We start from the raw sequence: 14,938 nt of genomic DNA on the forward strand, positions 1-14,938 counted from the left end.
CTTACCTAGGAGGAGGATGCTGTGTTGACTGACATGAGATTCTTGATATAATGCATGGAATCTCATGTCAACTTTTCTAGGAGGAGCATGATGTCTATCGAGTCAGGATTATTTGATATATTTATTGGTGCTTATTTTGCACTTGTGAAAGTAACAAAAAATCCTGCCCCACTCATAAAATAAATTCCAAATCCAACCACAGAACATTGAATATTTGTTATTTTTTCAATTGACACATTGCAAGATCATTTTTTTCTTATGGAGAAAGGTGTATGACATATAATTTGTTAAGTACAGCTGTATCATTGAATATTTTTAAACAGGTAAAGGCTCAATAGAAGGTATGCTAACTTTCCATAAACATTAAAACATGTTCCATCATTCAGAATGTTTCAACAACCTATACTTGTATACAGAAAGGTCCATAATGATTGCAGCATTTTATGCAGTTTAGAAGCCTTATCTACCATTACATATACCAAACGCCAGCATTCTTTTACACTTGCAATAAAGAAGTATGTTTAAAAGAAATTTTAATATTGAATAGTCGATCATTTTGACATCAAATGGTGCACATTCTTTATCAATGATTTAATCATCATCATCAGTTCAACTTCAGTAACATCCATATGTGTACTATTGTTTACAATCAAATCTCAGGATACATGTTTACAAGTACTTGCAAAATATATGATTATTATCCATAAGAAATATCAATAAGTTTTAACATTATCTTACAGATTGTATTACGAGGCAAGCATATCAGGTCCATAATCTCTTTATGGGAACTTTATATGAGATGTTGATACGAAACAACGCCTCTTTTGCCATGCTGTTCTACACCAGAGGATTCATATAGAACCTCTGTGTTTAAAATATACACCGTAGTAGATGTAAACATATTTCTTGTAGCACACATTTTTCCAATAGCTCATTATTCAGATCATACTTAAACCTGATCAGAAAACTTGCTCAAGGTAATAACACATCAGCAATCACAGCCCTAAAAGAGAGATAGATAAGTAATCAAAAAGCTACATTAAGACATCGATACATCTGATCTTCATTGTACAAATAACTGATGAATGATGTTACCATGCAGCTAGATAAAGCAGAAACATACCCAAAATTTAATTTCACAAAGTCTGCAAACAAAACAGTCTTTGTCAACTGTGTCCTCTCCTACACAGTGGGTTTTCCTATGAAACGATCTTTTGCAAACTTAACATTTGATCTACAAAATATTATGCATTCAATATAATTGAATAACTAGCTAAACATGATGAAGTTAGGGGAAGCTTTGATGATACCTGAAGTGTATTTTATGAGCAAACAGCTATGATCCCTATTCGGATAAAAATGTTAAGAATGACTAGAAAACATTGACATCTGTCCCATCTGATATTTTTCCAAAATACTTTTTTTTGTTCTAGAAATTCACTAGTCTGAGAGTCTAGGACTTGTGTTTCTTAAATTTAAGCTTTTGGAACCAGCCATCAATACATTAATGCTTTAAAGTGATTTTGAATTAATTAATCTAGTCTAGTAAGAAATAAAACTTTTATATGATTAGATCGGGTGTCATAGATCAAGGTCATTCAATTGATTTGTATGATGAACTTAAGTTTATTCATACAAAAATATTTCTTTAACCCTTATGATTTTAAAAAGAAATTTAAAAAAAAACCCAAACAATTATAGCATAGCTTGCAGTGTAAAATTGGACAAAAACAACCACTCAAACTTGACAAACTTATAAAAGAATAATAGACATTTATGTCATCAAAAGATATCTCTTTTATCAGATTATCAATGAACTTTAATGGTAGAAAATATTTAATTTTTGTTTTGGAAATTGGTATTATATCAGTTGACATTTATCGAGGTGAACTTTGTATTTTCAATGAAACTATTAGTACGATTTTGATTTGAAAATGACACATATGCAAAAATATCTAACTCTTGAATATACCTCATTTTTTCTTAATACTGCAAAACCACATCCTGGACAATGTTCTGTTAGGTATACTTCAAAATAAAAAAATAAAAAGGCAATACAACTTTTTTCTTATAAACAATTTCAGTTAACATCAATTTCAAAACAGATTATTCTAGGTTTATTTACTTTCAAACATCATCAAATCTGTTGCATATTTCTGTCTCGTAGCTATAAGGTCTGCCGCTGTGATGTTTATAATTGGTTGTCCACTGAGATATCACTCTGATATATAAATATATTTGCACTCATAAATCAATATAAAGGAACTTTATTTTAGAATAATACCAAAATACTTGAAAATACTTCTAAAACTGTATAACTTTTACCAGTAAACAATGCACTCCACAGTTGTAACCATCTGTCTGTTTAGAGTGTATTTTAGTTTCCACCTGCCACTGCATCTGACTGACCTCATTGTAAGCTAACATCCTTTGATTCATATAGGAACTTAACAGGTAAAAAGAAATCAATATTAAATAATGCAGAATATATTGTGCAATGCCTTTTAACTTACATTGTTTGTTATGCCAATATCAATTTGTTGTGTAATTGTTTAACGTCCCTCTCGATAATTTTTCATTTATATGGAGATGCCACCACTTACCGGTGGAGGGCTGCAAATTTAGACCTATACTCGGCACTTAGGGCCATTGAGCAGTGAGGAATCTTTTACGTGCCGTCACCTACTGCGACACGGGACTTCTGTCCCCCAATGGGATTCGAACCGCGACGTAAGGATCAACTCCTTACGCCGCGACTCTACAGCAAATGCTCTAATCACTGCGCCACGTGGGTAACCAATATAAATTTGCATGGCATAAAGTGTCAGTTAAGCATGTCAATCCAAATCAAACAGATATTTTACAAAATTGTTAAAACATTGATGAATTAGTTCAACAAAATATATTCTATAAAATATGGGTGTAGATATCATTATACCACCAATTTCTTTTAACAGCAAGAATCTGTGATCTTCTTTCCACCAATGGATTGTAGAAATAGATTATTCCAGTCTGTGGTTCCACAATCTTAAAAGAATATGGTAGCACAGTTGACTTTGTAAATTACATACAAAAATATACAAACCATGCCTTTTAAGCTTAACATATTTAGCATTTTTCATTTATACCTTACCATTTATGTTAAAAAATAAACAACTTAAAATTAATGTCCAGTGTCCATGCTTAACAACTGCACCAATTACTGTGGAACACTCAAACAGTTTCAGCTGCCAAGGTAAAAAAAAATAACATCTTGTAAAATATTCATTATTTCAGCACTAGCTAGGTATTATGAAGAAAACAGTGGGCAGTACAAAACTCAAGTATTTTACAACAGAAAATATCATTAAATATACTTAAATAAATATTCAGAGCACACACACATACACACAGAGACAGTCTTCACATTAACATTTTCTAAAAAGTTATACCTTCTTTTTGCATCCTTTAAGGGTAAAAGAGCCATCCACAATGGCAGTCATGGTTTGGGAAGGATACATTGTAATTTTGTTCCCCTTTTCTATTTCAGCCTGAACAAGGAAGGCCAGATAAGCATCTACTACCTATTGTAATTTAATAATAACTGTCAATTACTTCAAGTCCATGACATACAATACTATAAAGATTGTGTTGTAGCTACATGTAGGATGTCATTTCATCTTAAAGAAAATTGAAGGAAAACACAGAAAGATATTTTGTGTTTCAGTATCTCACTTCAATGTATGTGCTTATTTACATTTATATGATTAAAATTTAATATTTTGGGGTCATATCTAAATGTCTCTTATTCTTAATAACCTTTCATTGCATGTAAGTAGAATGTTTTGGAACTATTCTTTCCAAATTTCCATGGATTCTTCCAGGGTAGTGAAAATTCAAAAATTTGAAAACAATAAAATGAAACTGCTAGCATTGCATACTATGTAATGATGGACAGCTGAATGGACAGAAAGATGGAAAAAATCCAATACCTTATTATACTTTTCTGTGTAGGATAATTAGTAGGATATAAGTACCATGGTTCCTAAAATTTCATGGAGCATATTAATGCCCATTTTAATACAATTTCACTTTACCTGATCAGTGAGCAAATTATTACCAGAAAGGGACTTAAAATCATCATCTGTAACATTATAGCTAGAGACTCTAGCTATTATGTAATTTGGCACTTCTTTCAAATTCCAGAGTTTCTCAACCGTTGTAAGAGCTGTTGATTAAAGTTAAACATATTACATTTGCAATGATGAAATACTGGAATTAATCATTGAAGAAAACTTTTCATTTACTTTAATATAACAGAAAATTCAACATTATGCTTTTGACTGGCAAATTAAATTTACTAGTACCTGTAATGAATAAGGATTCATACTTTAATAAAATAAACTTTATTACTTTTGAAAAAATTCACTAATTAAAGCATACTATTAAATATGTCCCATACAATAAATATTTAATATCCAGTAAAAATATAGGTAAATGTAGCATTCAATGCAAAATAAGTTGTATATTTACTTAGATGTATACTAAAATAAAAATATTTATACTCCTACTATTAGATACATTTTTAATTTTAAACTGGAAACAGGAAGGAATAACTGTTTCTTAAAACAAAGAAAATTAAGATTTACTACATGTACCTTGTTGTATGTCAAGCACAGTCAGGGACCAAGCATAGTCACTATTTGTACCTTCCTTAAAATGAACCTGCTTCTGGTCACTCTTATGGACACTTTTTTTTTTCAGAATGCTTTTGATTTAAATCCTAATGGAAAAAAACAACAACAAGAGGCCTAATGACCTTACCAGTCACCTGGGTATAATAACAAGAGGCCCACAGGCCTTATCGGTCACCTGAATACTAGTGAAAAAGTATCACTACTTCCATGGGCTATGAAATCTAGAAACAAAATTCCTGTTCTGAATATCTAAGCTAAATTCTAATGTTCAGCAACAGTATAAAACAAGATGTGTTCTTAAAACTTCACTGCCCTCAAAAGTGCATAAACTGATGAAAGGCTTTAAATAATAGGTGTATTAACATTAAAACATCTGCAAGTATGCATTTAGATTTTATACAGTATCAGGAAACTTACAAATAAATACTATATACTAAGTTTGACCATACCCTGGGGTCAGAACCCTTATTCTGGGGATCATCAAATTTACAATTTTGGTAAAGGACTACCTGTTTTTTCAAAATATCTATTTACTTTTAATTTAGGATCAATAGCACTAAATAAGATGTTATTTAAGTGTTTTACACATAAACACTATATACCAACTTTGGTCCTGCCCTGGGGTCAGAACCCCTACCCCAGGGATCATGAAATTTACAATTTTGGTAGAGGCCTTCCTGCTCTACATCAACAGAAATTATATTGCAGAAGTTGGAATTAATAGATAATTGTTATGAAGATGGTAGTTGATGTAGAGTTAAAATGCACTTACTGCTAGCACCCATTGTAGCTGATTCATTAAATTCTGAGTGTTTGTTTGGATGTTTGTTCTCTTCCAACCGACCTCGTTTTCTCTGTGGAGGTTTACTTAAGCCTGAAATTATTCACACGAATTTTAGTATTTATATGGAATATATTACCTGTTGCACAATTCCTAGCTTTCCTAAATTTCAAAAATGCAAAATATATAGAAATTCGAAACATATCAGAGGTTATTTTTACCTTGTATATTCTTTCTCTTGCATGCAAACCCTATAAAAAATATATGGACACATTCAAAATGAAATCAATAAACATTAGATAAATCCTGCATTCAGTTTGCTCTATTTCACATAACAACATTATCTAAGCAATTCCAGATGCATGCACGTGTATATTATTAGACAAAAATAAGAAGAAGAAGTTCAGCCTCTAAACTATAAACTCTCCAATTTTATATCATAATAGATATTAATGATGAGAAGAAAACCTGTTTTCATGCGTTTTGCAGCACTAATTAAACCCTCCATAGCATTTCGTCCATCTTCTGCTTCTTTTTCAAAATTTCTCTTCAAAACCAATTTCTTTTGATTCACTGACAAAGATATAAAAGTTAAATGTCATTCAATTTATATTCACCAGGTAAATTTTAATGCATTTCAATAATAACATGTAATGATTAATTCATTCATAATTATGTGAAATCAAGCAAAAAATCAGGATAGAAGCCAATTTGTTTGGATTTTCCTAGCAAAACTGAACAAAGATATGGGCATAAGAGGTATGATAAATGTTTTTGAAAGTTTTTCTTGCTTTGCAATAATTGTGATGGATGTGTTTAACCTACCTAGCCCACTAAGCATCATATTTGATAACCTAAATTTTTGGGTGTCTGGCATTTCAGGTGGAGAAAGAAATGAAAGTCTTTGCAACAATTCAAATTGCTCCTCCTCTGAATTACTGTACTCCTCCAATACAACTGCTCCCTTTCGGGCGATCAAGCCAATCTTTATATGGGAATTTTGTTTTGCCTCCTTTACAAAATTCCTCCACTCACAATTTGACATCCCCTCCTTCAATTCTACAATTAAAAAGATGTGTGCGCTGGAAGTTGGTATTAGGATATTTCTTTTAGAAATGTAGATGTGTTGTCAATACATATATGTTCCGTCAATTATGCTACTGTGAAATTAAACTAATCAAGATTTCAATATTTTTTAACTTATAAAGAGATTAAAAACTACCTATACGTGTTGTGAGACATTGGTATATTTATAAATCCATATACATGTATATAACATTAAACAGATGAAATATAACTTGTATTCCAACATACCTTTAGCTTTTTGAAGCATTACTGGTTCATTATTCATACACTTTTCTGAAATTTTGAATTACAAAGTAAAATATTAGTAAAATTCAAAATTCTTTATGAAATTTTTATTTTTCATATTCTTAATTGGATGTTCCTCTTTTCATATGTTAGTATAATTTATCAGCATCAATAATCATTATATTTTTCCATAGCAACATTGTCATCTTTCAGGCTTATATAATAAAATTGTAAGAGATATAAAAGAACATACAAATTAAAATATGAAGAAAATAGAAGATAGAAACCACAATTATCATGTTTTTCTTTCAGTGTAAACCATTCATGTGATAACAATGAACGTTTTTTATGAGGAATTTCTAAGCTGAATAAGTACTTCAATTATTGTTCATATATTCAAGATAGATGTGAGTAATATAAAGACTGAGTTAATCTGTAATGAAGATATAGTCAGAGATTTACATAGTGTTTACATCACACCAGGTTAAGTGGTATATAGGTGAACAATGAAACATTGTGAAACATGAAGTGTGCAGGATGAGCAGTTTAGTTACAATGTAAGCTGACATTTCTATTACAAAGCACAGATGAAAATCCACCACAACCATTACACCTGATACTAGCTTTAAAATTATTAAAACTATAATTACTTGTTACCATGTTTTACATTACCTGTCCTGTATTACTGCAGAATGAATATTCCATTAAAAGATGTAAACAAAATATATTTTTTAATTACATTTATCAGATAATAGTATGTATTTCATTTAGATAGTTTTGAAAGCAATACAATGTCTTGTTCATATATTTTTTTGTAAATTGAAGAAATAATTAAGATGTCAAAACTATTTTGGAATTGAAAATATGTACCTTCACAAAGTCTCTGATCTTTTTTTTCAATTACTCCATACACATTTGGATCTGAAAAGTAAAACTAGAATTAAGAGAACTAACCAGTCAGCAAAGGCTTGCAGAGGGATAGAAATCTAATGATGCAGCTAAAGAGATAAGAAGTTGACTTCAGAAAAAAACTAAAAGAAAGTTTAAAAATATATGAAGAATATGAAACAGCTATTTTACTGTGTCTGTAATTTCAAGATATTTCCTAAATAATAAAGAAGACATTCAACTTCCTGTAGGAAATTAAAAGTCTCCTTGTATTTACAAAAGACTGTAAAAAAATCATATCTTGATATAAAATTAAATGTATATTTAAATATATTTAAACCAGAATGAAGCATGCATTTTATAAAATGTCAGCCTTCCATGAATGCAAACATCACCCCAGCTTGACTTTCAAGACAACCATCACTTCAAGACAGAGGTGTTAATTATTCTTAATGTGACATATAAAGATTAGGCTCTAGATTTCCTGCAGCATGCAAGATAAATAATCCCAGGGGATTCAGTGGGTTTTTTTTTTCTACCTTTCACTTTTAAAAATGGCTTCCTCATTTTTTTCTCTTTTGTTTCCTTTTCTGTGGTAACTGTCGGTGGGGTTTTGCAGTTGTAGGTGTCTTCTGAACTGTTTCTCCTCTATGTATTGGTAAATTGCCCTCAACATCAACTGACCCTTGCAAACATTTGATGCATGTCAATACCATGTTGTTAACATCAGATAATTCCTTTTGGCTGCTGCTTAGGAATGTTAGGTCATCCAAAACTTTAATGTTATTTCTCAGTTCTGCTCTTAATTTTAGAATTTGTTTTTGTTGATTGTTTTCTGTAATATCTGAGATTTCTTCATTTGTTGGTACCTCTAAAACAAAGTCTGCAGGCAGCTGAATCTCTGATTTATTTTCAATGTATTCCATAGCATTGACAGAGAAAAGTGCTATCAAGGTTCAAATATGGGCTTTGTCGATATAAAGGTGACAGACTTTCCCAAGTGTGATGAGTGAAACGGATAACAGCTAATATATGTTTACAAGGCAAAAATGATGACAAAAAGTCTTGACAGGAACATCTGGTTGCAGTTTCATCAGTACCAAGATGGACTTTGTAGACTCCAGTATCACTTGACTGACTTTTTACTTCATACATGTTCTCACCTATGTTCTTCAGATCATCTGAACTGTATTCTCCTGCGAATGCGGAACGAACCAAGTAATGTTTAACAACACTTCTTGGTTTGTTCTGTAAGAATGCAGGGACACAATCGTTGTACTTTCTGTATTGGTTGGTGTACTGGTAATTTAATTGCAAATATGTTCGGATGAGGTCAGGGATAAAGTCCTTTACAATAATCTCAATCAAGGAGGTAAGCGTTCCAGAAGAGGTCAACCTTGCGTAAAAGTTTTTCAGTGAGTTGTTTAAAGCCTCAACACCATTGTTTGTTGTCACACCAACATGGAACCCCTCACTAGCAAAAGCTCTGCACCATCTCTGCCAAAATTAAAAATTAAATTAAACAGTGAATATCATGGTGATCCAAATGAAGCAGTACCAAAGGTGGGACTACTACACAAGTAAGAACAGTGCTAAATAATCCCTATACACCCCAAAATTTATTCTAAGGGGTGTAATAATTGAGTATGCAAGGTGAAGATAACGAACAGTGATCAATCTCATAACTCCTACAAGCAATACAAAATAGATAGTTGGGCAAACACGGACCCCTGGACACACCAGAGGTAGGATCAGGTGCCTAGAAGGAGTTAGCATCCCCTGTTGACCGGTCACACCCGCCGTGAGCCCCATATCCTGATCAGATAAACGGAGTTATCCGCAGTCAAAATCAGTGTGCCAAGAACGGCTTAACAATCGGTATGAAACACGTCAGACATTTGACATGATTTTGTGCAATGTCAAAAAATTTATCAAATGTTAAAACATTTAATACCCAATAACTCTTCCAAATGAACAAATTGACAAAAAAATGTTTAACTTACCTCTGGTATGTTTAACCATCTTGTTTCCAAGTAAGTTTTCACTTTTGGATTTTCAGTGAAAACAGGAAGATTGATAAGGGATTCCCTTGCTTTCTGATAAAGGTCCACCGACGGAGCTCTGGCAATATCGCACAATGCATCAAGGAGTTTTTCTTTCTCAGATTCCTTGAGATTGTTCTCTTCTTAAATAATTTAAATTGTTTTCATTTTTTCAACACTGCCATCTTTGAAATTCATAGTGTTCAATAAAAGTAATTAATCAACTGCAAGTATATCTTATAGACAAGTATCAAATAATCTTACTCTGTTTACACCACCGGATCCAAGGTTGTTCCACATGGAAAGTGCACAGATATTTGGCTGCATCAGGGAATAACTCATGAATGGCCTGGTATTCTTGATGAGAATAGTCTAGCATGAAATACTTTGGATCCCACAATGAGTTCCAGGATTTAATTACCTGGAGTGCCTCTAAAATAGTCTCTGTTTGTTCTGCCTCTACTATAAATTCTGCAATGGGTACATAGGACACATTGGTGCGCACAACAAGTAGAAATAACGGAAGAGCATATTTTGTGGTTTTATAAGTGGCATCTATTAAAGCCAGCTCTCCATACTTTTGTAGAAGTTGCTGTTGTTGTTTACTCTGATGTATAAAGAGAAAGGTATTTTTCTCAGCACCTGATGTATCATCGTTTTCAAGGTCATCATCTTCATCATCTGATGGAAAAATCTGCTCTATTTTCCTATTTCTCACCAAATTGGCATTTACTTGATCTCCTGTGTATTGTCTGTAAAAGAACATATCTTCTGGTTCTTCCTTTTGCCATTCGTCAATTATTTTTTTTTAGATTTTCTTGGTCTAGACCAGAGTACTGGCCTTTCACAAGTGCTACATGCACACAATTCCTTATATCTCTATTTGTCGGGAAGTAGCTCCTGTCATTGCTAGATGGTGACCCACAATCTTCAGACCTCATTTCTTTTTCTACAAAACTTTTCAGCATCTTTCTGATATATGGTACTGATGTTATGCCCATCTTCACATGCTCACTGATTCTTTCTTTTAATCTAGTGTGCATTCGGTTTGCAAATGCACTCTCCATGGTAACAGTATGCTTGGTGTATGAAGCACCCATTGGTAATTTAAGGTGAATTTTACTGCTGATATTAACCTTCTTTCCTTCAATATCAGAAAGGAGCATGTCCATATGACGCTGCTTCGCACCTCTTCCAGCTGATGCTGGAATCTGGTAATCATCATAACTGTAACAAAATGATTACTTAATGCGGTGTTTAACAGTCATGTAAAAATAGAGTATGGTGACACAATTGCTAGTTATGATGATTATATTGCAATCTCAAGAATCTGATGTCATGTTATGCAGGGTGTAACTGCTACATTAACTGACATTAGATTCCATGCATTATGTCAGGAATCTCATGTCAGGCATACATCTCCCTCCTCCGAAATAAGTTGTCATGAGATTCCATGCATTGTGTCAGGAATTTCATGTCAGTCAACACAGCATGCTCTTCCTAGGTAAGTTGACATGAGATTCCATGCATTGTGTAAGGAATCTCATGTCAGACATGAGATTCCATGCATTGTGTAAGGAATCTCATGTCAGTCAATACAACATGCTCCTCCTAGGTAAGTTGACATGAGATTCCATGCATTGTGTCAGGAATCTCATGTCAGTCAACACAGCATCCTCCTCCTAGGTAAGTTGACATGAGATTCCATGCATTGTGTAAGGAATCTCATGCCAGTCAATACAACATGCTCCTCCTAGGTAAGTTGACATGAGATTCCATGCATTGTGTCAGGAATCTCATGTCAGTCAACACAGCATGCTCCTGCTAGGTAAGTTGACATGAGATTCCATGCATTGTGTAAGGAATCTCATGTCAGACATGAGATTTCATGCATTGTGTCAGGAATCTCATGTCAGTCAACACAGCATGCTCCTCCTAGGTAAGTTGACATGAAATTCCATGCATTATGTAAAGAATCTCATGTCAGTCAACACAGGATGCTCCTCCTAGGTAAGTTGACATGAGATTCCATGCATTATGTCAGGAATCTCATGTCAGTCAACACAGCATGCTCATCCTAGGTAACTTAACATGAGATTCCTTGCATTGTGTAAGGAATCTCATGTCAGACATGAGATTCCATGCATTGTGTCAGAAATCTCATGTCAGTCAACACAGCATGCTCCTCCTAGGTAAGTTGACATGAGATTCCATGCATTGTGTAAGGAATCTCATGTCAGACATGAGATTCCATGCATTGTGTCAGGAATCTCATGTCAGTCAATACAACATGCTCCTCCTAGGTAAGTTGACATGAGATTCCATGCATTGTGTAAGGAATCTCATGTCAGACATGAGATTCCATGCATTGTGTCAGGAATCTCATGTCAGTCAACACAGCGTGCTCCTCCTAGGTAAGTTGACATGAGATTCCATGCATTGTGTAAGGAATCTCATGTCAGACATGAGATTCCATGCATTGTGTCAGGAATCTCATGTCAGTCAATACAACATGCTCCTCCTAGGTAAGTTGACTTGAGATTCCATGCATTGTGTCAGGAATCTCATGTCAGTCAACACAGCATGCTCCTCCTAGGTAAGTTGACATGAAATTCCATGCATTATGTAAAGAATCTCATGTCAGTCAATACAACATGATCCTCCTAGGTAAGTTGACATGAGATTCCATGCATTGTGTCAGGAATCTCATGTCAGTCAACACAGCATGCTCCTGCTAGGTAAGTTGACATGAGATTCCATGCATTGTGTAAGAAATCTCATGTCAGACATGAGATTCCATGCATTGTGTCAGGAATCTCATGTCAGTCAACACAGCATGCTCCTCCTAGGTAAGTTGACATGAAATTCCATGCATTATGTAAAGAATCTCATGTCAGTCAATACAACATGCTCCTCCTAGGTAAGTTGACATGAGATTCCATGCATTATGTCAGGAATCTCATGTCAGTCAACACAGCATGCTCCTCCTAGGTAAATTAACATGAGATTCCATGCATTGTGTAAGGAATCTCATGTCAGACATGAGATTCCATGCATTGTGTCAGGAATCTCATGTCAGTCAACACAGCATGTTCCTCCTAGGTAAGTTGACATGAGATTCCATGCATTGTGTCAGGAATCTCATGTCAGTCAACACAGCATGCTCCTGCTAGGTAAGTTGACATGAGATTCCATGCATTGTGTAAGGAATCTCATGTCAGACATGAGATTCCATGCATTATGTCAGGAATCTCATGTCAGTCAACACAGCATGCTCCTCCTAGGTAACTTGACATGAGATTCCATGCATTATGTCAGGAATTTCATGTCAGTCAACACAGGATGCTCCTCCTAGGTAAGTTGACATGAGACTTCATTCATTGTGTCAGGAATCCTAGGTCAAGCATTACTGCATGTTCCTTCTATATAAGTTAATATGAAATTCCATGCATTGTGCATGAGATTCCTTATGAAAAATGTGTAGTTTTGGACATCTGAATTAATTAATATGAAATGTCAATGAGAAATTTTACCTGGTTATGTATCTGATATGAAGTTTTGCATCACAGTCACCTTTTCTTGAATTCTGTATTAAGAATCTTTTTTCTTCTGATAGACATGGTCTGAATTCTACAATATGAAAACCTTATATACATTTCAAAATTTTACCTATGAAAAAATTTCAATTAGCTGTTTTATACTGATAATAAATGAAATAAATATCCAAAGAACACAGATAAAAAATGAGATATTATATTATCAATACAATAAAACAATTATTGCTATTTTTGAAGTCGCACCTCGTCCTTCAGGCTCAGTGAATATTGCACTCCTCGGGTGGCTAAATCATTGTACTGATCTCAAAAACAGCAATAACTGTATAATATTCACTTGAGAAACTACCCTTGCTTTCCTTCCTTTTCCAAATTGACATGTGAGAACAACACTTCTGTCAACAGTAAATGGACATATACTCTTTCCTGTGTTTACATCTTCGTGCTGCCAGACTATTCTTCTTGTCTTCTTCTCCTTTTTCTTCTTATCATCTGACCTTCAAACAACAACTGCATGAGTATTCATTTTCATAGAGAAAACAAGCTTTCAACAAGTGACAAAATTTACCTTCATTTACTCAATAAAATGAAATTATCATATCATAAAATAATAGTAAAAATCATCAAGGAAAAATGCTATTCCAACATTAAATCAAGTTTTACCAGGTAACAAAGAAACATAGTGATGACCGTTTGTGTGCCTCCAAAACTGTGTTTAAGTCGGATTCATTGTTGACACAGCCCAAAATATGGAACTCGGTCACACTAGTTGTTTGAAAACATGGAGGAATCCAGTTGCTATTTGAATCCATCTGAATGTCTGAATAGAAAATTATAACATGTTTTAAGTATTTCAAACATAACAGGATAGAATTAAACACAGTATTTATAATTGACATATTTCTTTTCTCACTCAAAGTCAATAAAAGCGTGCAATCGATGTGGCATTGAGAAGAAGTCATCATTATTCTCAACATTTTGCATTTCGATTTTAGAAATGTAACATACGATACAATAATTTTTTTATGAAAACGTATTTGCAGAGCAAATGTTACCCCTTTTATGAAAATCTCGTAGTGTACAGAGAATGAAAATATAAACATTTCTTTTGCAGAAGTCATTGCTTGGTCTGAAATTTGACAAACGTGTCAAGATGTAACATTCGTGATGTAACATTCGTTACCGAGAAATTAATATAAAGCACAAACAAACAATTATAACACCTATATATATATATATATATATATATATATATATATATATATATATATATAATATAATATATATATTTACAATAAACTTTCACCGGAGCAGCAGAATTGATCATTATAAGGTATAACAATGACTTCTGGATAAGAGTTAAATGTAGCTATTAAAATTTAAAATATTATTTTTTGGCTCAGAAGCTTATTTGAATGAGATAAGCTTTGACCAAATCGAAGTCAAAAGGAGCCCAATTATACCTTAAAGCACTCTGAATTGGGGTTTTCCCTATTTCTTTGAACAGGATGAGGGTTAAACACTGTTAAAAGCGTCTAAAATTAGGCCTACGAAGACGAGTAAATTTGGACTATGGGGGGTCGATTTCCACTATTAGATGCGTGAACAATAAATGTTTTTGGTATCAATCGAGAGTAAAATGATGAGGCTTTCCATTTATATATCGTTTTGAATTAGTTCACCCCT

The 14,938-nt window shown here is 33.4% G+C and overlaps 1 protein-coding gene and 1 long non-coding RNA gene across 5 annotated transcripts; both read right to left on the bottom strand.

Moving 5' to 3' along the window:
- Positions 1-330: 330 nt before the first annotated feature.
- On the bottom strand, positions 331-3,772 carry LOC125663144 (uncharacterized). Of its 2 annotated transcripts, none has more exons than XR_008797545.1 (7): positions 3,432-3,772; positions 2,939-3,027; positions 2,326-2,446; positions 2,126-2,221; positions 1,973-2,028; positions 1,124-1,234; positions 331-1,003 (listed from the first exon to the last, which is right to left on the bottom strand). It is a non-coding gene; the product is annotated as an uncharacterized LOC125663144 (long non-coding RNA). The 2 variants fall into 2 exon arrangements; XR_008797546.1 differs by lacking the exon at positions 3,432-3,772 and adding an exon at positions 3,134-3,344.
- Positions 3,773-4,625: 853 nt separating this feature from the next.
- Positions 4,626-14,354, bottom strand: LOC125662462 (uncharacterized). Of its 3 annotated transcripts, XM_056145940.1 has the most exons (12): positions 13,916-14,354; positions 13,602-13,749; positions 13,272-13,328; positions 9,963-10,925; positions 9,660-9,841; positions 8,196-9,153; positions 6,772-6,816; positions 6,283-6,516; positions 5,926-6,030; positions 5,679-5,708; positions 5,449-5,550; positions 4,626-4,762 (listed from the first exon to the last, which is right to left on the bottom strand). In XM_056145940.1, the coding sequence occupies exons 6-12, from the start codon at positions 8,221-8,223 to the stop codon at positions 4,740-4,742; spliced, it is 567 nt and encodes a 188-aa protein (XP_056001915.1). In that variant the 5' UTR covers positions 8,224-9,153; positions 9,660-9,841; positions 9,963-10,925; positions 13,272-13,328; positions 13,602-13,749; positions 13,916-14,354; the 3' UTR covers positions 4,626-4,739. The 3 variants fall into 3 exon arrangements, 2 of the variants coding, with proteins under 2 accessions (XP_056001915.1, XP_056001914.1); XR_008797544.1 differs by lacking the exons at positions 4,626-4,762; positions 5,449-5,550; positions 5,679-5,708; ... (1 more) ...; positions 6,283-6,516; positions 6,772-6,816 and adding an exon at positions 7,648-7,689; XM_056145939.1 differs by lacking the exons at positions 4,626-4,762; positions 5,449-5,550; positions 5,679-5,708; ... (1 more) ...; positions 6,283-6,516; positions 6,772-6,816 and having other exon boundaries at positions 8,094-9,153.
- Positions 14,355-14,938: the final 584 nt, after the last annotated feature.

This window comes from Ostrea edulis, chromosome 8, assembly GCF_947568905.1.
Source record: "Ostrea edulis chromosome 8, xbOstEdul1.1, whole genome shotgun sequence".
In the NCBI taxonomy this organism is placed as follows: Eukaryota; Metazoa; Mollusca; class Bivalvia; order Ostreida; family Ostreidae; genus Ostrea; species Ostrea edulis.

Bases quoted from the DNA above. Each gene is read 5' to 3' on its own strand.
- LOC125662462 (XM_056145939.1), bottom strand. From the start codon at position 10,464: ATGTTCTTTTACAGACAATACACAGGAGATCAAGTAAATGCCAATTTG. The intron at 9,842-9,962 runs GTAAGATTATTT...AAATTATTTAAG, and splicing joins GATCCGGTGGTGTAAACAGA to AAGAGAACAATCTCAAGGAA. The intron at 9,154-9,659 runs GTAAGTTAAACA...TAATTTTGGCAG, and splicing joins GATGGTTAAACATACCAGAG to AGATGGTGCAGAGCTTTTGC.